General features: G+C 43.8%; 1 protein-coding gene across 1 annotated transcript in view; it reads right to left on the reverse strand.

The window, feature by feature from the left end:
• Positions 1 to 1467: 1467 nt before the first annotated feature.
• The window catches only part of LOC108924882 (espin-like), a 51520-nt gene continuing 29710 nt past the window's right edge, over positions 1468 to 23277 (reverse strand). Inside the window, exons 10-15 of the mRNA XM_029246262.1 lie at positions 20870 to 21080; positions 13473 to 13618; positions 11307 to 11645; positions 4754 to 4833; positions 4209 to 4220; positions 1468 to 2463 (exon numbers count right to left, since the gene is read on the reverse strand). Coding sequence (XP_029102095.1) covers positions 2316 to 2463; positions 4209 to 4220; positions 4754 to 4833; positions 11307 to 11645; positions 13473 to 13618; positions 20870 to 21080 — 936 coding nt within the window. The 3' untranslated portion in view covers positions 1468 to 2315. The remainder of the gene's footprint in view (positions 2464 to 4208; positions 4221 to 4753; positions 4834 to 11306; positions 11646 to 13472; positions 13619 to 20869; positions 21081 to 23277) is intronic.

The raw sequence follows: 23277 nt of genomic DNA on the forward strand, positions 1-23277 counted from the left end.
TCTGTACATTGAAACAAACTGTAGCCATGCATTCAGAAGTTTATTTATTTCATTTTTGCGAGTCTGAAAATATTTTTACATAAAGTTCTATATAAGCAGTGCTTATATTAAAATAATGCAACAATGGGAGAATAAAACAAACAGTTAATTGTATTAATATATCTATATGTATATATGCATATAAAATAAACTAATGGCAATGAGGCTTACATATTTTTTAGTTTTCAGCATGAGTATGGCATCCAATGAAGTGAATCAACTGTCCCCAAATAATTTAGGAATTAGGAGCATGAATTTATTAATTGAAATGGTTCTATATGGTCATTTATTTGCAAAAATGTACATACAAAGCTTTCTTAAGTTAACCTACTGCATGTTTTACTACGCAGGAAGCAGCTCTTATGTACACGTGCGAAAGACACATCCGGTACATGTCTGAGGTCACTATTTCCTACATTCTCTATGCAATAGATGGGATTAAATCCTTCTGGAAACCACAGGAAAAGACGCAATAGACCCCACATCCTTAGTCTTCAGTCTAAAGCGGCAGAGGACGTACCGTAATCCTCCATAACTCATACACAGTTTAGTCCCGTTAAGTTCAACCGCTCACTCAGTTTCTCGTTAAAACGAAGTCGTGGATTAAATTGAAACACGGATCACGGCAACTGCAATAAAAATGACAGGTTGTGTATCCGGATCGTTGGGAATTCGCTTTTTGGACCCTTGTGTTTCGAAAGCTCCTCGACACCCTCCAGAGACCCTGCTATTTATATTTGTCCCCTCTAGAGGACATGAGTTTCTCAAGTGTATCTCCCAAACTGTACGTGTTGCAGTGCTAAATCCTCATGTATCTTAGAGAGGAAACTGTGTGCTTTTAAATGATACCACATGTTTGGGGGGCAGGCTTGGACAGTTTCCTACAAATATATCCAAAATCTTTTTTTTTTTTTTGCTGGGTCTCAAGAGGATTCAAACATTTTAGGAGCTGCAGGACCATCCATCCCTCCCTCCCCTTGTCACTCTTGATCGGAAACATCGTTGCGTTACTGCACTGGGAACTGTGGGAAGTGTGTCCACAGGGTACCCGTGAAGACAGCCGTCCGACACCATTATATTGGCTCAGGGATCTTAGAATCAAGAAACTATTGTTTCCTATTTCACACAGACTCCCAGGATTCGGTTTAATGTTTCGGCCAAAACACCTGCAATTCTTTTTCTTTTAATTTTCAAATCTACTTTAAATCCACCGACTGGTAGTGTGACTCTAACTGGACGTTTATTTGCCAAATCAGATGCTTCCACCGCTTTTCGAATCCTGAAGATTATGTACAGTTTCCACTTCCAAGGTGGCTATTTTACCATTATGAATTTAGAGTTTTTATAAAATGCACTGACACCTGCAATGACATTATTTCTAAAATGAAAAACAGTTCATTTTGGATATTTGAGTTTTGACAGTTCGTTGCTTTGTGCTCCCATGTCGTCTGTGAAGAACATGCAGCTTTCGTGGAGTCGATGGTCTGCTCGAAGATCTCAGCAGAGTTAGAGAACTTCTCTCGGACTCGATACGGTCCCATCCTCCAGGCCTTCATCACGCCCTTGTCTTGATGCCTCCACTGCTTCTCCATTGGTATGTGGGGTCTAATGAATCGACGGCTTCTTTTGGAAGGAGCTGGTGCCGTATCGCCTCTATGTGGTACCGCTGAACAACATCTGAGAGGTTTCTAGAAACCCTACTGAGGTTCACTAGGCCTGTGAGTATGTGTGGTGCTGCTGCACCTGTTTGAACTTCCCGAGACACTTTCCCAGTTTTCCCAGTGGGCGGATGACCATGACTATTGACATTCCTTTGGACGTCTGTCCTTCTGACTTTGGGAGGCTATTCGGAAGTGAACTTTCTGAAGCTCCTCCTCCATTTACCGCTATGCGTGAGTTAATATGGTGGGAGGAAAGAAAAGCTGCTAACAAGTTGGACAAACGTTTAATGAGATTAGAGCAGTGGGACAGCTAAGCCTACAGAGTCCACGGGGTCATAGTACAGGTAGAGGTCCAATCCAGCTTACGTGGTTGGAATGTGGAACTGTGCGCGGTGTGGGCACGCCCTCCCAACACGGAGCTGCAAACGCGAGTCCTTTACAAGGAGACTGCGCCGCGACACGCTCAGGATTGTGTGCAAGACGTCTGCTGGGAGACCGAGCTCACGTGGTCATTCTGTGGTTCTTTTTCCCAGGGATGGGGAGGGTGTTTTGTGAAGACACGGAGCAGGAGCTGGTGAGAAGAATAGGGGATGCGGGGAGTGGGGGAGGGGCGCTCTATTGCTTCGCGATGTCTCCTTTCTTTAGGATGATCTGCCGTTGCCATGGCGCCAGCTTGGTTTCGTCGTACCCCAGGGTCCGTAGTCGCTCCAGTTCTGACCTCTCCTCGTTCTCCTTCTCCATCTTCAGGCGCTCCTCCTCTTTTCTGCATCGGAGGAAGTACACACGTGCGGGTGAAACTCAAACTCTTTGGAGAAAAGTGACGAAGGACAACACAGCTACACAAAGTGGACATAGTGGCATAAAAAAGAATGTTATTCTGTTGCATTTATTGGGCAGCAGAGGGCCAACATAATAGTGTTCCGATTCAGTGCAAACTGACCTGTAGAGGGCACCATTGCTCTTTATATTTTTCCTAATTAAATGCCAGATAATAACAATAATAATATTATCATCGTCTGAACCGCTTGTCCCATTCGGGGTCGCGGGGAGCTGGAGCCTAACCCTGCAACACAGGGTGTAAGGGGACACACCCAGAACAGGACGCCAGTCTGTCGCAAGGCACCCCAAGCAGGACTTGGGCCCCAGACCCACCGGAGAGCAGGAGCCAGTCCAACCCAATGCGCCACTGCGCCCCCCTTACCTAACACAGCAGTAAGAGCAATATGTGCTTTCAGTGTAAATACCCTGAAGGTTTCAAATGTTGGTTTATTAGTTGAAGCCTTTCTCTAAAGCATCTTACAGTGATAAGCTAGTTACAACAGTTTGCCCATTTATATAGCTGGGTAATGTCCACTTTGGGGGGGGGGGGCAGTGGTGCAGTGGTGCAGTGGCGCAGTGGGTTGGACCACAGTCCTGCTTTCTGGTGGGTCTGCGGTTCGAGTTTCGCTTGGGGTGCCTTGCGAAGGACTGGCGTCCTGTCCTGGGGGTGTCCCCTCCCCCTCCATCCTTATGCCCTGTGTTGCTGGGTTAGGCTCTGGCTCCCCCCGACCCCAAATGGGACAGGCGGTTCGGAAAATGTGTGTGTGTGTGTGTAAATACCCTGAAGGTTTCAAATGTTGGTTTATTAGTTGAAGCCTTTCTCTAAAGCATCTTACAGTGATAAGCTAGTTACAACAGTTTGCCCATTTATATAGCTGGGTAATGTCCACTTTGGGGGGGGGGGGGCAGTGGTGCAGTGGTGCAGTGGTGCAGTGGGTTTGACCGGGTCCTGCTCTCTGGTGGGTCTGGGGTTTAAGTCTCGCTTGGGGTGCCTTGCGGCGGACTGGCGTCCCGTCCTGGGTGTGTCCCCTCCCCCTCCAGCCCTTCACCCTGTTTTGCCGGGTTGGGCTCCAGCTCCCCGCAACCCCATATGGGACAAGCGGTTTCAGATGGTGTGTGTGTGTGTGTGTGTGTGTGTGTGTGTGTGTGTGTGTTTACTGTATCAGTTCAGGGTCAGTTTCTCAATCAAGGGTACTACAGCAGGAGGTGGGATTTGAATCTGAGTCATATGAGCTCAGCACCGTAGGCCACCTGCTGCCACTTCATTAATTATGTTGATGTCACTAACAGTACAGTACAGTATATTACTTATTATTACAGTATATTGTTTGTTCTAGGGGGGCGTGGTGGCGCAGTGGGTTGGACCACAGTCCTGCTCTCCGGTGGGTCTGGGGTTCGAGTCCCGCGTGGGGTGCCTTGCGACAGACTGGCGTCCTGTCCTGGGTGTGTCCCCTCCCCCTTCGGCCTTACGCCCTGTGTTGCCGGGTAGGCTCCGGTTCCCCCGTGACCCCGTATGGGACAAGCGGTTCTGAAAATGTGTGTGTGTGTGTGTTTGTTCTAGCTATTTCTTACATTCATAACAGCTGCTTATAACAAAAAAAGTGAAATAAAGCAAAATACCAACTGAGAAAGTGACAATATCTAAGATGATCTGCTGTGACAGAAGTGCAAGCCAAACAGCGTTCTTACCTTTTTTGCTCCCTGTCCAACCCCGAGGGAAGAGTTAGAAGGAAAAAACAAATGAATAAAATTAATAAAAAGTGTTAAGAACACACTCTTCAGATATTACATAAAAAAAAAAAAGATACAGTACTAAATATCCCTTCCAGTATCTTTTAATACACTGGTGTAACAGTTTGTCTGATACTGGGGGGCCAAAAAATGTTATCAATTGTCCTCAGCTGTGCAGTTTTTTTTTTTTTTTTTTTGGGGGGGGGGGCAAATCTGGCTTGCTCAAACGCTGAGAGGGGGTCATATCCCTCTCTTATTATCGCTAAATTTTAAAGATAACCAAAGCAGCCATTGTGATAGAAAAGTACTACATTTAAAGCACATTAACATAGTAAATTGATGGTACTGGGATTTGGTTGTGGTAGCTGTATTCAGTTAGTAATGTGTTTTCTTTTTTTTCCCCGGATAACACAATAAACAGTGTCAGGACAGTGGAGAGGTGGTCAGGGAGGCAGTCCGGCTGCCGCGGACACTGCTGGGGCGCAGCGGGCGCTCTCACTCACTTCTCCTCTTCCATCTTCTTCTTCATGATGTCCCTCCTCCAGGCCGGCATGGAGGCGAGGAGCGCAGCCTCCTCCTCGGCCTGCGACAGAAGGAGGGAGGATCGCATACGTGAGGAGGGGCGCTGGGCACACGCAAACTGATGCGAACAAGCACGGATACATGTACACACACATGTGCAGAAGGACGTCCATGTGCCACTTAACCTGCAGTTTAAACCATCGAACTCTTCTCTGTCCTCCAATACTGTACATTTCTGGATATCGCTATACCGTCATAAGGGAGATGTCAAAACGCAAAACACTGCCTACTTAATTGAAAAACAATATTTTACCCGACACCCTCAAATGACGAGAAAGTAATTTTGCCAACACACCATTGACTTGGGGTGTTTTTGCCCTTTTCATACACGTCCTTATATTTTCATAAATGTAAAATTACCTAAGGGAGCAGACAGTATAGTGGTTAGAGCAGCTGCCTTTGGATTCAGAGAGTGTAGGTTTAAATCCCACTTCCTGCTGTAGTACCCTTGGTCAAGCTCCTTATCTTGAATTATTGTAATAAAAATTACCCTCCTACATACATTTAGCTGATGCTTTTCTCCAAAACAACTTACCATGTTAAGGCTACAATTATTTACCCATTTATACAGCCGGGTAATTTTACTGGAACAATTCAGGGTAAGTACCTTGTTCAAGGGTACTACAGCCAGGGGTGAGGCTCAAACCTGCAACCTTTGGGTCCAAAGGTAGTTACGCTAGCCACTACACTACCAGCTATCTAACTATAAATAGTCAATAAGTGTAGGTAGCTTAACGGAATAAGTTGACTAGAGCTGAATATAAATCCGTAACACTCAATTTTCATACAATTTACCTGCCTCAGTGTGGTTCAGATTACCTGATATAAAGCCGGGATTAATCTGGGCACTGAACCCTCCCCCTCCCGGTGAACAGCTCCCTCCTTTCACTTTGCTCATCACACAGGTTATTCTAACATTACAGTAGTTAATGTGTAACTGAAAAAGGTGATGATGAGCAAACTCCCTCTTCCCTCCGCCACTCCAAAAGAGCGCAATGGCGGTGCCTGAAACACAATCTTCTCCACCTCTTTAAATCATAATCAGAGGCCCATGGAGGAGGTGGCCATGCTATCCATCTCCTCTTGCCATCGCTGCAGACAGAATACTCTCACATTGCTCCATGGAGCCCTCCGCCGCTCTGGTAACACAATCACCCATTTACATTTTTAATTAAATTCCCCTGGGAATTACAGAATGGGGCGGGGAGGGCTCCAGATGGCTGCTGATAGACAGGCAAGGAAAGTGAGTCAGGGATGGTTACGGTGACAGGCCGAGAACAACCAGCATTCTAGTTTTACATTTCTGGACCCTGTTCCCTGTAGCTATCAGCTCAGGTGGGATTGCGACTGCGATTTCGAACCTGCACGTACAACTGAAAGGCCACATGCACAGGACCTGGGGGTTGATGGCCCAATCCAATATCTAGCTATTAACCTTGGAGGAAGAACAGCATGATGTACAAGTCACTCTAGATGAATCTGCATGCAGTAGGTATGACAAATGTAATCCACTGCACATTATTGTTGATGCCTTGCAATTATTTAGCCATACAGCAGAGTAATTTTTACTGTAACAATTCAGGGTAAGTACTATGACCAAGGGTACTGCAGTATGATGGGGGTTTAAACACAAGACCTTCTGCCTGTAAGGTGGCCACTTTAACCCTTATGCTACCTGCTACCATCCCACACTGAAAGATAATCATTCATGGTGCGTGTTTTAAAGCAAGGTGTATGTAGAAATTATAGAAGTTGTAACTATCATAGATGTTTACGCTGCAGTACTGTTTTACAAAAAACCTCCATGTAGGAATGGAATGTAAATTAAGTAAAAGACACATGTACACTGGAAATATGACACACGTACATGCAAGTTCTCAGAGTCTGTTCTCAACTGGATTTCTTCTTCACTCCAAAGATACTTTCACTACGTTGCGATATGAGCTGAATAATGTATGCATCTATCCGCTTTTCAACCAGTTAATTCTGATAAAAAAAAACTTCAGACAAAGCTATCATAAATTAAAAATACTCTCCATCCATCCATCCATCCATCCACAAAAACAGCTTGTCCACTGTAGGGTTGCCGTGGTCTACTGTATTTTGGAAGTGTAAAGCATGAGACAGGGTAAAAACCCCTGACATGACACCACTACATCGCAGTGTTATACTTTTACTGTATTACTTTTTATTAACTTCAGACTACATTAATATTAAAAACTGTTAAAAACTACTGAAAATAAAAATACATGCATCTTTCAACTGGTGTTCCACAGGGTTGTTTGCTTGGTTCCCTTTTTTTATCCATCAACACTTCTTCTCTTTGCTCTGTCACAGACTCTCATGGATTCTCGTATTGCTGCTATTCTGAAGATACCCAGGTCTTCTCTTTTCCTCCTGCAGCTACAGATATTTCCTCATATATCTCCGCTTGGCTCTCAGATATCTCTGCTTAGATGACTGATCACCGTCTACAATACTACAGCTGAACCTCTCCAACACTGAAATCCTTCACCTCCCAGCTGGTCCATCCTCCTGTCAGGGATTCTATCAAATTAGACAACTTGTTCATTTCGCCTGAAACACTGCTTAAGAGTTGGGGAAAAACACTCACATCTCTGCTTCTCTAAATACTCTGATGCAATAATCCGGTCCTGTAGATACGTCATTATTTCCCAACAGACTCTACACAGATCCAAGCCGTGGTGATATCCCTGCTGGACTATTGCAACTCTCTCTTATCTGGCCTCCCAGCCTCCTCAGTTGAACCTCTAAAGCTGATACAGAATTGAATGCCCTGTCAAAGTCTTCCCATGTATCTTCCCTCCTCATTTCTCTCCACTGGCTTCCTGTAGTTGCCTGCACCAAGTTCAAGACTGGTTATGGCCTACAAGACAATCAGTCTGCTCCCCAATACCTACAGGACCTGATCAAGTTTCAAGTTTATTGTCAAAGGTACAAGTACCGTGTACAAATATCATGAAATTCTTTTCTTGAATGCTTCTCCTCAGACTATGGACAAAGACAACAGAAATACTGCACAAAACAAAAGAATGGCAATGACAGTGAGTAATGCAAATAGCAATAACAATAAATAACAGTAACAGCAATAACAATAATACCACTACCATAACATAAAGAGAGGGAGCAAGAAAGGTCAGCTGTGAGCACAGTCATCCTAATTACAGTCATGTTGCTGTATGTGTACAGGTTTGTTATGTTTAATAATCTCACACACAGACTGAAACTGCTTGTCCCAAGGTGGAGCCTAACGCAGCAACACAGGGCACAAGGCTGGTGAGGGAGGGGACACACCCAGGATAGGATGCCAGTCCATTGTAAGGCACCCCAAGCAGGACTTGAACCCCAAACCAACCAGATAGCAGCAACAGACCAAACCTGCTGTGCCACCATACCCCTTCATCCTTAAAAATTTTAATAACTATTTGTTTAATAATGAAAAGGCCTATATGCACCTACTTGTGGGTTGTCTATTGTGGGACTGTTGGTAGCATAGTAGTTAGAACTACTGCCTCTGGATCCAAAGGCTGTAGGTTTGCTCTCCAGCTATAGTACCCTTGAGCAAGGTACTTAACCTAAATTGCTGCAGTAAAATTAATCAGTCATATAAATGGGTAAATAAAATGTAGCCTTACAATTGTATGTTGCTATGGAGAAAAGTGTCAACTAAATGTATAAATGTGTACTAGTAATATGGTGGTATGTCACAAGTTACCTGCGCTCGACCACGTGTCTGCATTCAAATCTCTCCTTCTGTTGATGGAATGCACTTCTTGTATTGTTCACTGAGATGTATATCGCTTTGGAGAAAAGTGTCCACTAAATGAATAAATGTAAATGACCAGAATATTTTCTATCAGTGCCAAAAACTAAATGTTTGTTTCGTGTCTGTGGTTCCATCGTAATTCATTTAATGTTACCATCTTTTGATTAAAGAAAAACACCCATCCAACTTGTTCATCTCTTCCCATCATCAGAACAGGGTACTTAAACAAAATCATCGCCCACAAAATCATCAGTTTCTAAATAATTCAATGCCTTATTGAGCATATTCAGTATTACAAGGCTGACCAATCTATGGGTTTATTGAGCAAGTTCAATATCATATGGTTGAAAGGATCGATGCATCACTACTCGCAACAATTCTGACTTTAGCAACATTAAGAACACAATAATTACAACGATGTTTTTTGCAGGTGACCCCAACTCAGTTTGTGCTTCATGTGCTTGTGTGGGTGTCTCCAACAAGACAAAGACTGCTGCTGAAATAAACTGGCAGATCATCAGACTTCCCTGGACATAGCCCAGTCCTGAGCTATGATTTGAGCTTCCACCAAGTTCTCAGTGCGCAGAGCCACACTGACTCCCACCTGCAGTGCAGAACTACTGCATGAGCCTATTCTCAGTTCTTATCATGCTCATAGTTCCTGCCTTTCTTGATTTTGTCAGCACAAAATCCTCAACACGTTAGCGATCACGGTGGAGCTGTTATTTTTTTTTTGTCCAGCTGAGCAACAGCTGTCTTATAAAACAGCCATATATCACAAATAGGTCTGAATAACTAAATCATTCAAAACTTAACACCAGACTGGCAAAACAAGCATTTGTTCCTCACTGTGGCATACACAGAGATGCTCCTTTTTATGCATTTAAGTAAAGAAAAAGAAAAAAGCTGATACATAAAATTTTGTAGTAAACAAAACAAACACTGACACAGAAAATGAGCAGTTGGTTAGCATGTACCCACTGTAACTGCAGTTAGCATGTAGCCACTGCAACTGCTTTGGCATGTAGCCGCTGTAGCTGCAGTTAGCATGTTGTCACTGCAACTGCTTTGCATGTAGCCGCTGTAGCTGCAGTTAGCATGTTGTCACTGCAACTGCTTTGCATGTAGCCGCTGTAGTTGCAGTTAGCATGTAGCCACTGCAACTGCTTTGGCATGTAGCCACTATAGCTGCAGTTAGCATGTAGCCACTGCAACTGCTTTGGCATGTAGCCGCTGTAGCTGCAGTTAGCATGTTGTCACTGCAACTGCTTTGCATGTAGCCGCTGTAGCTGCAGTTAGCATGTTGTCACTGCAACTGCTTTGCATGTAGCCGCTGTAGTTGCAGTTAGCATGTAGCCACTGCAACTGCTTTGGCATGTAGCCACTATAGCTGCAGTTAGCATGTAGCCACTGCAACTGCTTTGTATGTAGCCACTGCAACTGCTTTACATGTAGCCGCTGTAGCTGCGGTTAACATGTAGCCGCTGTAGCTGCTTTACCATGTTGCCGCTCCAGGTCACAGATGCAGTCTGATAATATGCAAAAACCATACTGGTTTTCCATCCTGTGCTGTAATAAAGTGTATTGTTGCTCTGGCTGAGTTATGCAAGATCTACACACAATCCCATGAACGGTTTAAAAAAACATTACCTATATCATGTGTGCCAACACCACATCACATCTCAAATGCCTCATCCAAAGACCCCCACCCTGTTTACAAGCTGGAAAAAGAATCATTATGTACAGTTTATGAATTATTTGTCCTATATGAAAAGTCAATAGCTGTAATATTTTGGCATAATAACAGAGTAGTCCAAATGATTTTCGGAACCCAATTTTCAAAACTTGCTCCTTGATTTGATTTACAAAAATCCTTAATTTAAACATTTTTAATTATAATTATTACAAGTTTTATGTAATTTCAACAGTTCAGATAAATAGTACAATGGATGATGTACTGAAAGCAATAAGGTGAAAGTGAGTTAAGTTAAGCATTAACACACACACACACACACACACACACATTTTCTGAACCACTTGTCCCATTTGGGCTCACAGGGAGCCAGAGTCTAACCCAGCAACACAGGGCACAAGGCTGGAGGGGGAGAGGACACACCCAGGACAGGACCCCAGTCCATCCCAAGGGACCCCACGCAGGACTCAAACCCCAGACCCACCAGAGAGCAGGAGGCAGTCCAACTTACTGCGCCACCATGCCCCCAGCATTAAAGCATGACAAATAAAACATTACTGACAATAAAATAATTGCCCATATATTACACTACCTTTAAAATCCAGATGCCAAGACCTATTCCAGTACAGTAGTTGTTCTAAGATTATCCCATCTATAATTCTGAATGCAAATTATGGGCAAACTTATATCTCAGTTCCAGGGGACACTGCTATAACAGATGCTTTCAATTCTGTTTAATTTTTTGAATCAGTCAATACTACTGTTCAAGTAAAGAATTAACGCTCCTGAGTTACGTTGTTTTCCTTTGTTTTGTATACATTAAGCATAAATAATATAAATGAGAATTAAAATAAAATGTACCCCTTCAAAATGAATTGACAAAAAACAATAAATGCAACCTGTGTTTGAGTCAATACAATATTCCACATGCAGGATGATTGTAAAACTGGGGCACTCTGCTCTTACCCGTGACCTCACCCCCGAACCAACTCACCTTCCGTTTGTGCTCTTCCTCTTCCTGTATCTTGGTCTGCAGCTTGCGCACCATCACCTGCCTCTTCCAGTCGGGAATGGGGCGGCCCTGCTCATCATGGGTGGGCACCAGCGCCTCCACATCCACAGTGCCCATCCATCGCGTCTGCCCGGGAGATGGCTCTGCGTTGCCGTTCACCGTCGGCGTTGGCCGCTCACTCCTCGGCGAGGACTGCAGCGTTCTGGGTGTTGATGTACCGGCTGAGCTGGGGGTTGCGGGAGGAGTTGAGGGCGGTGGTGAAGGAGACTTTGGAGAAGGGGCAGCAGGCGTAGGAGGTGGCGAGGCAACAGGACTCTCTCCCTGCAGTACCGCGGTCAAAGCAAAAGCAATCAAAGGAGCGCTTTGCACAACACGGTCACCAAACTTCTCAAAAACTGCACCATATGCCTGCTTTTGGTATAAATTATCCAAACTTATTTTTGAGACATATAACATTCTTTTTATGGCAGTATACTGGCATTTTGTGTTTGTAACTTGTTTTATTCATAAATCCAAAGACGTTTTTACTACTAAGTCACAATCAGTAAAACTTATTGATACATACAGTTCAGCTCTTAATTAAAAAAGAAAGTAAAAGAAAAAAATTCAACCCTTTTTTCACTGTATCTATTAAATCTTGGATAGAGCTATAATAAATCCAAAATACCTTGTAAAACATTTAAAACATTTTTATTAACTATAAGCAACATTAAAAGGAATTAAAAATAACTAAGTAAAATACATTTTTTCCTAAACTCCTATGCAGTTGTTGACCAACTCATATCATAAATATGTGCAACAGTCTTGTTATTTATCACTGACACTCAAGAACACCAGACACAAGCTGTAAACACTGTGGGAATAAACTGAATTTAGTGGATCCCACACTCCTGTTTTGCTCCATGTGTGTTTGCATGACATCAATTTGCTGGGCATGGAAACACAGCTGGCTTACACTCTCTAACATGCTGAAATTTTGGAAAGCAGATACAAGAAATTGGAATAAAAGTAAAAAAGTCAAATGTTCATATCTTTGAAAATTCATAAGTCAGCTATTGGTAACACATGGAGCTGGCGTACGGTTCAGAATAACAAACTAATCAACAGGTTAGAACTTCCGGAAACTGGACAGACATCACATTACTTACAATATGGAATATGAACAAGAGGACTGTGCTGGTCCTGAATCTGCCAGTTATGGGAAACTACCCAACCACTAAATCCCAAACACAAAGACTGCTTATTAATTACAAGAACAGAATGAGAACTTTCCAGCAAGCAGCTTGTTACACAATGGGCCACAGAACAGAGCGCAGCTGTTATGTGAGCAGTTGGCTGTGGAAAGTTATGTCAGCCTCATGGTCTCTCCGCTACGAACGCCTGTGCTCTCCTCCTCCCCATGGGACCCTCTCCTGACAACCAGGCCTCAGACTGTTAATACACAGGTCAAATATGCATGAGAATGGTACTATATAACCTGCACGACACTTCTACAGAGTCTCCAGTTGCCTACAAAAAAAGGAGAGGAGACAAAGCAAGACAAAACCATTATGCCAGATTTTAAAATTCCTGAGGTTTATACTACAATAATATGTGAATAGAAATTATTTTTTAGAACTTAAACCTAATAAAAATCAAATTCTAAGTGCTTATTGCAGCAGCCAAACATGTGCTCATTCATGTGTTGAGTCATTTTAATCTCACAAGAATTAGTGATTTGGTTAAAAATTAAAAATGAGCTCCTACGGTGATTATATCGGCAATAAACTCATTGTTTCTCAAAAGCAAAATTAAGAGGGAAGGAGAAAGTGATGCCTTTGCTATTTCAGAGAGGGTCGCCACTCAGAGCTGATCTGGTGCACAAATCTGTGTCATTTTATCCACTTCCACTACGCCCACTCTGGACAGCAAACATCCTTTCCTTACAATGGACTACGTCACTCTCCACCTCAGTCATTCAACATCTGTTATCACTGGGTGGAAACCAACATATAACGTTTGGCTGCCGTTGGGTTTATGTACACATCCACTGGGATCAACTCATGAGAAGGGAAGGCTGCCCTTGAAATGAGTCGATTACATGGAACATGGACCTCCTCTGTTCCCCAAAGAACTGTTAACTGGTTCCACTTTGGGAGGTGAACCTACACTGTTTCCTGTGTGCCCAGTGCTGGAGAAGACGGTGGTGTATCCTTTGCTCTGAGGCGTGGGCTTCAGGCTCTTCCCAGCTTTGATTTCAGCCAGGAGCTCAGAGTTGTCACTAGACGGGGACATCATGTTGAAGGACTTTGAGCCTGTGAGAGAAAGGATGGCTAGTTAATGAGGAGTGGGGACAGTCTTTGCCAAGTTCTTCTGCGCTTGCACACCCCCTCCACCCCAAGCCAGTAGACAACCCATCAGCATTGTGGGTACAGAGCGCTAAATGCTCCATCATTTCCGAGAACCGACGGCTACTGAATCTACACTGAACACCTTACTTGTTCATAAAAAAATCAACAAAACATCTGAGATAAAGGAATGCAAAGAGTGCATGTATAAAAGCATTTGAAGTAACACTAATTTATAAAAATGATAAAAACCACAAAATTTCAGTTTTTCTATGGCTCTTGAAATTAGTCGCTGGAGAAAAAAAATAGCCATTGTTCCACAAAATTTTGCAATCAGTTACAATTCACAGCCATACTTACTCAAATCTCTGTTTAACTAGAAGGTGATAAAACATTTTGTGTACCAAAAACATTCCTTTGCAATCTATTTGCTGGGTATACATTTCTCCTTCTTCTAAACCCCAAATCTATCTGCAAAGCATTATTATTTGAGGAAATCGAATACCTGCAAACTCAGTTGGATTTAACACCGCTTGGGTCAACATATCCAGTAAAAGGCAAAGAGCAAAATAAGGAAACGCAAAAAGACTTTTAAGTTACCAAACAAGGTCTGTGACATAATAACGCCTTGGTGGAGACCAAAATAAAGCAGTAAGCCTTATCAGCAGTATTAAACATAGCACCGTACGTAAGCAAGGAGTACTCTGCACAGGAATGGCACGACCATAACTACCTGAGATGAACAAACATTTAAAGAAAGATCTCGAAATTACTAGATCAAAACTGTATCTTCGCTGCAAGCTGTTCATAGAGTCAAGTCTTGGGTTTCTTTAATTACTTCACAATTACTTTGACTTATTCAACTGATTCGATAAATCAGTACCGAGATCCGATGGATACGTCACCTGTTTTCAGGTAGGAAATTCTTCTTGAGCAAATCACCGAATTCAGAATATTTATCGTTCCTTCATGCCTGCCGGAGAGGCAGAAATTCAGCTTGAGGAAATGGATAGAGGTCTGACTCAATTCGCCTTCATTCTCTCTCTCTCCCTCTCTCACCCCCTCTCTCTCCACTCCTGCCTGGGAAACCAAAGACAGCTACTAAGAGCCAATAATGGCTAGAGAGGGGAAAAAAAAAAAATCTAAAGGAATCAGTAGTAATTAATGGCGACACAGAACAGCTGCCAAATTGGGAATGGATTTAGATGCGCTCTCAGTTTGGCTTCTCCGGCCATCACCTCCACACCTCCACCCCCACCGACCCTTCCGTGCTGAACAGATTCCCAGCTCACGCATGGGATTAGGGGTAAGGATCTCCATCCAAGGGGCGGGCGCCCAGTGGGCAGGCAGGCAGGCCGGAACCTGCCTATGTACTACCCATGTCTTATCGCAACACAGTTATTGTTGCTCACGGCCCGAACTGCAGAGCACACCTCTAATCGGCACCGCAGTGCTCTGGGATGTGAGAACACAGCACTACTGGTGGCATCAGTAAAATCTAGATTAGCACATGCACAACACAGCGTCAGTAAATAGCTTTGCACGACTGTTGACTGGATTTCACCAACACTTGAAGCAAGGATTTGTTTCCTAATCCTGTTGATATTGCACAATAGCCAATAATGAGAATGTAGAAATTTGAATTGGAGTATGCAAATTAAATTCAGTATGAAGCTGAATTTAATGGCTATAATGATTTTTTAAAAAAAAAAAAAAACGATCAATGCAAGTCGGCAGTTAATGTGTAGGTTCTACAACTGCAGGTCTTAAGCGAAACTGGACAGAGAGAGAGAGGAAACAATTTGAAAGCAGATTGCATGCAATGTGAATAGTAAAGAAAGCCAAAATAAATATTTAAAAAGGTAACCTTATTAGGGCCTACCCCTAGTTTCACCATCCCGGCAGATCTTCATGGAGGTCACATCACAGTCCCCATTTGATTTCAACATTAAGACACTATGAGCTCCTCCAAATGGGACGTGACCAGAGTGTGCTGTGACGTTACGTAAGGCCCGTCGAGGTCATGCTGGAGCACTGGGTGTTGACCGCCAGTGCTATCCTGGAAACGTTCCTTCTGCGGGGAGGGAGGCGGTGCAGTGACAGGTGGCTGGGAAAGCTTTCACTATATAGGAGGACCCACCCACACACAAACAACCGCAGTGGGGGAGGGGGAACTCGGTGCCACACCTTTAGGGCTTCACAGTGAATGGGAGGGAAGAATCTATATTCCACTATGGCAACATCACAGTTAGGGGATGGGAGACTCAGTACTCCATCATCAGGATCTCACAGCTGGGGGATGGACACTCAAAAGTCCACCATCAGCACATCAAAGTTTGGAGAGTTTCAATACCCCACCAACAGAACCTCAAAGTGATTTGAACTGGAGAATCACTTCTCCACTATTAGAACCTTACAGCTGGGGGATGGAAGACTCAATACTCCACTATTAGGACCTCACAGTGCTTGGGAGGGAAGGTTCAACATTCCACCAGCAGCACATGACAGATGGGGATGGTAGACTCAGTACTCTGCCATCAGGATGTGACAGTTGGGGATGGGACACTCATTAGTCCACCATCAGGTCTTCAGAGTAACTCAATAGTCCTTAATCAGAACCTGACAGCTGGCTGAGTTGAGATTCAACACTCCATCATCATGACATCACAGCTGGGGGGGAGAAGATTCAATACTCCAGCATCAAGACCTCACAGCTGGAGAAAGACTCCGTACTCCAACATTGTCAGTGCATGGTGGGCAGGGGGCCAGTGTTTGTTGTCAATCCTTAGAGCATGAATAGAACCACTTTCACCCTCTCGCAACTGTAACGCCATCCCTTCGGTATTGTGTGCGCCCCAGCGTACAAAAGCCGCACCGCACATCCAAGATCAGTTTCACCTCAACACTTAAATAGACGGTGGAATACAAGTAAACATGAACAGCAGCCACAGCTTGAAATGCTTCATTAAAGCAAACAGGAAGTGTGACCCAGACTAGGGGGTTCCTATATCAACATGTTTGCTATGCTGTGTGTAAAGTCTTTTTTCTGCATTCTCCACTCAGAAAGCATCACACTGAGCCTTCATGCATACTCATGTATCTCCAATAGCAGGGATCCAACAAATGCATCAAAACATGTGAGGCATGAGAGGTGTTGGGTAAAGCCTGTGGGAGATCAGAGTTCAACGAGGACCCCAGAGAAGCAACAGCACTTACCTTTCATCTGCCTGAGTGGTACCACTTCTGTAGGGACTTGAAGGCCCAGAGTTGACCAGTGGGACAGTTTAAGAGAGAAAGCAAAGGGAAAAACCAGAGTGTGGTAGGAGGGTAGAAAGGAGAGGAGGGTGGGGTGGTAGCACATAGACATACAGGTGTCACAACCACACACAGACCGGAACGATGGAGAGGTAGCAGGTAGGAGGATATGCAACAAATGGATGGAATGGCAGAGGTGAAAGAGGGCGTAAAGGGACAGCATTAGTTAATGAACTTTCTTCATCAATTACGGACCTGCAAGCATCGATTCAAATACACAGCAAAACAAATGAACCTCAGTGGCAGTAAAAAATAGAGTAAAGACAATGATCTGTCTTAGAAATGATCAGTCTAATTACTTGGCCTTTACAGATGCTTTGGATCCTGTGCTTAAAAATACCACTGGTTCCAGACGTATCTCTATAAATCAATTTGTTTGTAAACCCAAAATTAGTTTTACCCTCAAGTCACAGTCAGTCAAAGTTTTATAATGCAGATGTTCCTTCATATAGTTATGGGTTAAGTTTGTTAAAATCCAGACAGTGCTATAGTAAATGCTAAATACTTTGTAAGACTTACTTTACTACTTGTATTAACGTTGAGCTTGGTTAAAATTAAAGCAAATTTTAAATGACTGAGAATGAAATTGCATCATCTCCACAAAGTCCTGAGTGCTTGATGATTCCTCCCAGAAATGCATGCAATGTTCCTCATGTCGTTATTGATCACCTGCCCTCAGGAACACCGGACACAAACTGCAATCAGCCAGTTGGATTAATAGGGTACCATACATCTATTCTGCATGAGTGCATTCTACATTTACATTTATTTAGTAGACACTTTTCACCAAAGCAGGGGGGCACAGTGGTGCAGTGGATTTGGCCAGGGCCTGCTCTGTGGTGGGTCTGGGGTTCGAGCCCTGCTGGGGTTGCCTTGCGGCAGACTGGCGTCCTGTCCGGGGTGTGGCCCCTCCCCCTCCAGCCTTGCACCCTGTGCTGCCAGGTGAGGTTCTGGCTTCAGGCAGTTGTAATCATTGAGTATGTGTTTTCTCCAAAGTGACTTCCAATGAACTCTATGTAGTGTTATAAGCCCACACACCTTATTCACCGCGGTGACTTACACTGCTAGATACACTACTTACACTGGGTCATTCGTCCATACATCAGTGGAACACACTCTCTCTGTCACTCACACACTATGGGGGAACCTGAACAGCATGTCTTTGGACTGTGGGAGGAAACCAGAGCACCCAGAGGAAACCCACACAACACAGGGAGGACATACAAACTCAACACAGACTGAGCGGGGATTGAACCCATGTCCTCTCGTAACACCCAGGCTCTGTGAGACAGCAGCGCTACTCGCTGTGCCACACATTTTACTGCCATCTACCTGCTGGTGGCAAAATCACGGGTTGCCCCAAAACAGAAATTTTACAAATAGATACATTAACAAAATACTATTAAAGTAAAATTAAAATGTTAGTTAAATGTAAATAATTAAACTGGAAATTATTGGTGTCTTTGATTATTCGTAACTCGGCCATTCGTAACACGAGGAGCCAGTGCATTTGCGAAAAGAAGCTCATTAAAATCTGAGCATCTAGAACATAAATCAGTGGCAGTCAGACAGTCTAATGAAAACAGACACAGAGTTTATTCTGCTTTTCCAAGACAGCCAAAATTACACAAGGACCAGTGATGCTGACAGAAGCTCCTGCTGTTGTTCTTGTAGCCCCAGGACAAAATATGTCATTTGCCTTTTGGCCTTGGGTGGTACAAAACAGGCAAGTTTAGGCAAAGCACCCATTTTCCAAGTCAAAATTCACCCTGAGTTAAACCTTGCGGATTATGTATTGTTTTGCACCACTTACATATTAACATCCAAAGAAAAAAAAAAAAAAAAAAATCAATGAGTTCATCACTGAGGTAGCAGAAAATAAAAAAAAAACTGGGGTCTTGAAGACTTTATTAATACACTGGACATTTTTACCATATTTGTTCAAAGAAGAACTGCCTCAGTCCAAAATGAGTGAATTTCCTCCATATGATTTATAAAGTTACCCCATTGGATATTACGACCACATATTAGGGGGTTTAATAATAACATAATATTACTAATGAAGTAAACTGGCATCAGTAGACTTCTGCAGCTCTAATGAAGCTCTAAGGTCATTCGAGGACAAACCATTCAGCAACTCAGACAACAAAAGGTGCTTGTCATTTGATAAGATGCAGAGCCACTCTTCATGTTTTGGCAGATTTTCTTGCTGTGATTCAAGTCCCCACTCACACTAAGCGGTTTACTTTCTTGGGCCACATCCATGTTACAATATCAGATTTAAAAGGCTACTTCCTGGGTCAAAAAATACCCAAGTCCAAAAATCAGGTCCTGAACTCATCAAACTAAGCAGTGACAGGTCCTCCATGGTCCTTCTTGCAACTTTCAATCAGAATTAATTTTGATCTCTGCAGCGTTACGTCATGCCCTCTACGGAGCCAAAGAAAGGGACTTAAAGACGAAATGAACGAAAATGCAATTTTTCACGATATCGATCCAGTAATGACACATTCATATGAATAATATATCATTCTGTCGGCGCTGGAAGCGTGCAGCTATTGACCCCACTACATTTTCGAACCCAGATCTGTAGCCACAACGTGGCCAACATCAGTGATGGACAGAAGTGCAATTACGGATATTGCCGAACCCTAAACCAGCGCTGAAGGTAACCGTAGCCCTCGCGACATAAATGTGTAATCAGCCATTCAGCGAGCGCAGCCAGGTTCCTCTCACACCGAAGCAGCGAAACGCCAGCGCTTGAACCCATCGCCCTTCCATCAGAACCTCATCTCTAATACATGGCAAATATCCTCATTAGAAACCCGCCCTTTGACCCCGAAGTGTCTGCATTCTTCACACCTATAAAGCAGGACAGACTGCAGAGGAAGGAGATTTTCAGACATTGCAGTTTATGTCAGCGCTTCGATTTATTCATCGGAGAAGAGTTTCGACGGGGGAACGCGACGCCATATCGAGGAAATGCTCCATATTAGTTGGAACTAGAAATAAATCTCAAAGAACACATTAATTCCCATGCTAACAGGAACATGTGTAGTGTTGGTGTTCATTAAGTTTTGTACAACATGATGTAGAAGTTAAGACTCCTTATTTATTCCTAAGGATAGAAATAGGAATGAATTACGAGACTTAAATTCTACATCAAACTTTGAAATACGTACGTCATTCTTATCTGCCGCCCACTTCAACGTGATCTCCCCCAGATAATCTGCATTTTTCCCAACATTTCTACTGCTTTGGGAAGTGATGGCGAGATCCCACAACCAGCATGTGACTAAGTTCTGCGTCACGTTGTTATGGAAACTCAAAATGCTGTCAAATCTCCTTCCATTCAGTTTAATGTTCATTTTGGGAACAGCAAAAAAAAAAAAAAACACACCGTGAGGTTGCATGGATACAGAGGGTGGGGTGTCTAGGAATAGTTTTTTCCTGGCACAACCTGTGGAAAATGGTCAAGGGTTTCTGCACGATGACAATACTCCTTGTGTTTATCTGGCGCTTTTCTCCAAAGCAGCCTACAATATTGTGCTCCTTATAATAATTCACCCGTTTATACAGCTGGGTAATTTTTACTGGAGCAATTCAGGGTAAGTACCTTGCTCAAGGGTACTATTGCTGGAAGTGAGATTAGAACCTGTGACCTTTGGGTCAAACGGCAGCAGCTCCAACCACTACGCTTCTCTCTACCCACCCAATGACATTTCTATTCAAGAATTTTTTTAATCAAAAATCCAGTCCAATTAAAAAAAGAGCCAAGCAATCAAAGTTGAGCAGATCAGTGAGGACATCATGGACATCGTGGACATCATGACACCCTGCTCTCCCCTGTGTGTTCCTGTGGGGGAGGGGAGGCTGGCTGAGCAAGAGGAGATGACCACTCACTTCCAGAGGAGGAGGACAGGCGGCGATGGGGGGCCTCGCTGGGGGGCAGGTGTGGCGCTTCCGAGGGCGGCGGTGGAGGGGGCCGCGGGGATGCAGCCGTGCTTTGGAACTCTGGGAGGGGGGGCGGCGGGGGCGGCAGGGGCACTTCCTGCGCCGTGCCGTTCTCCTGACTCGCGCTGCTGTCCTTCGGCTCGTCTAGCAGCAGAGATCCCTGGGTGGAAAGCGGAGGGGGGGGACATACACCGATTCTTTGTGGAGTTTGCCTACTCTCGCTGTGTTTGCATGACTCTCCTGCAGTCAAAACACACACCATTTGGGTCAGTTTGACACCGGAAATGTGCTGCTCAAGTGACTTTTTTGGGGTATATGGGGGCCCTGAGATTACAACATTTGAGGGATCTCCATAACGGAAATATGGATACATTAATTTCTTAAATGATTACATTAACACCAGACGGTGTCTGCTAAATGAATAAATGTGTGTAATGTAAATCTTTCTATTATTTCACTACCCTGTAAGACATCTACACACCAGTAGTACTGACTAGCAGGAAGCACAGCAGACAGTGCTGTCACCTTGAGATCAGAAGGGCGTGGGGTCAAAGCCCCCTCCCCCTGCAGTACCCTTGATGAAGGTACTTAACTTTAAATATTACAGTAAGAATACCAGCAGCATAAATGAGTAAATCAGTGTTGAACAAGCCCAACACTCTAAACTGCCTTGGAAAAGGAGTCAGATAAATTAAAATAATAACCTACAGTGATAAATCTGCATGTTATAAATACATCCAGACATTATTTAAAAAAAAAAAAAAAAAATCATAAGCACTTTGTTTTCCTTATTTTAATTTCAGTGAAGTCCTTAAAGTTTCGGTCCTCCCAGCTGCTTCTGTCTGCAAGTATTTGTTCGAACACCTTATGAACACTAAACTTCGCAAAGAATGGATGACATTATTCGTATTTTAGGATTCTCCATAATTTGTGCCAGTACCCGAAAACCCATAATGACACAAAGGCAAGGAAACAGCTGAAATATATATTTCTTTTATGCACTTGCAAAAAAGTGCTCTTATTACTAAATGAGATCTCTAGCCTTCATCAATTAGTCTGATCAGTTATCTAATTTGGATTAATACATCCTTTATTTATCTTTACCCATAATGTATCGTTTCAGGTTTCAAATATTATCAAACAGCATGAACATTTTATTAGCACAAATTAACCTGCAACACATTTCTCAAATCACCACTATTTGGGGTTTCCCTCAATGACAATTCATTAATATTAAGTTAATATTAGGAGTTGTAATAATAAGTAATAATAATAATAAGCATTCATTAATAGTAAAGCTTGCGTTTTATCAGCGCTTTCGCAACTGCACACTGGGGGGCCAGAGGACATGAAGAGAAAGTCTTTGCCTTGCAAGTGGTCATCATTTTGCACCGTCCTTCCCTCGGCAAACAGAGACGGTAATCGCGATCTTCAGTATCTCGCTGTCCCCCAGGCGTCTGCAGCGAAAAGTGACGTGACAGCGGAAACCGCAACGGCGCATCGCATTCTGGCGTGAATGGGAGGACATCTGGCGAACCGGTCCCTCGTGAGACCCATTATCTACTACAGTGTGTTAACACAGCTGTTTACAAGTTGCCTTTGATATCGGACCCATGCGCCACCACGCGTGGCCCTCAAACAATAGGGGCGGGGGGGGGGGGCAAGATAAGCATTTCGGGGCATTTCCGACCGAGCTTCCAGTGGGGTCCATTATCCGGGGAGTGAATATCACCATCTGCTCTACATGGGCATCCTGCGGAGACTCTAATGGGCTCAGGGAAGATTACCCCCAGCAGGAGAGGACAATAGCCTGGGTTAGGGCCCAGGGGACTGCGTCATTCTTCCCAGGGACTCCTGCACCCAAACATGTCATTGCAGGGAAAATACTGCACTTTTTCCACATCGTTTAGCATGTGCTTTTATCCAGAGCGTCTGACAGCGCACACTTTCACACGTTTTTACAGCCGGGGATCTCTCCTGACAACCATAGCTTGCACAGGGCTGGAGTTGAACCTGCAGCTTTTCGAGCTCTTCAACCTGCCTGAGGCAGCAACAGCTTCCTAGACTGCTACCGCCAGCAGCAAACCTGCATGAGACACCTTCAATGTTTCATCTGGATACAGCCCAAAATAATGTCATTCATTCCACACCCACTGTTCCATCACAAGCGTGGGAGCTTCGCACTATGCAAAGTCCCCCTGTTCCTCGGAACTGCTCAGCCCCTCACAGCACTCAAGAAGGGTCTCAGAACTCATCTCCCTCAGACCCGTTTCTATCCTGAGCTAATGAGGGCTTCTTGAACTAGTCAATCACATTCTGTAAATTTTATCAATCTAATAATAATGTATTTGCTATTT

This window comes from Scleropages formosus, chromosome 2 (assembly GCF_900964775.1).
Source record: "Scleropages formosus chromosome 2, fSclFor1.1, whole genome shotgun sequence".
NCBI lineage: Eukaryota > Metazoa > Chordata > Actinopteri > Osteoglossiformes > Osteoglossidae > Scleropages > Scleropages formosus.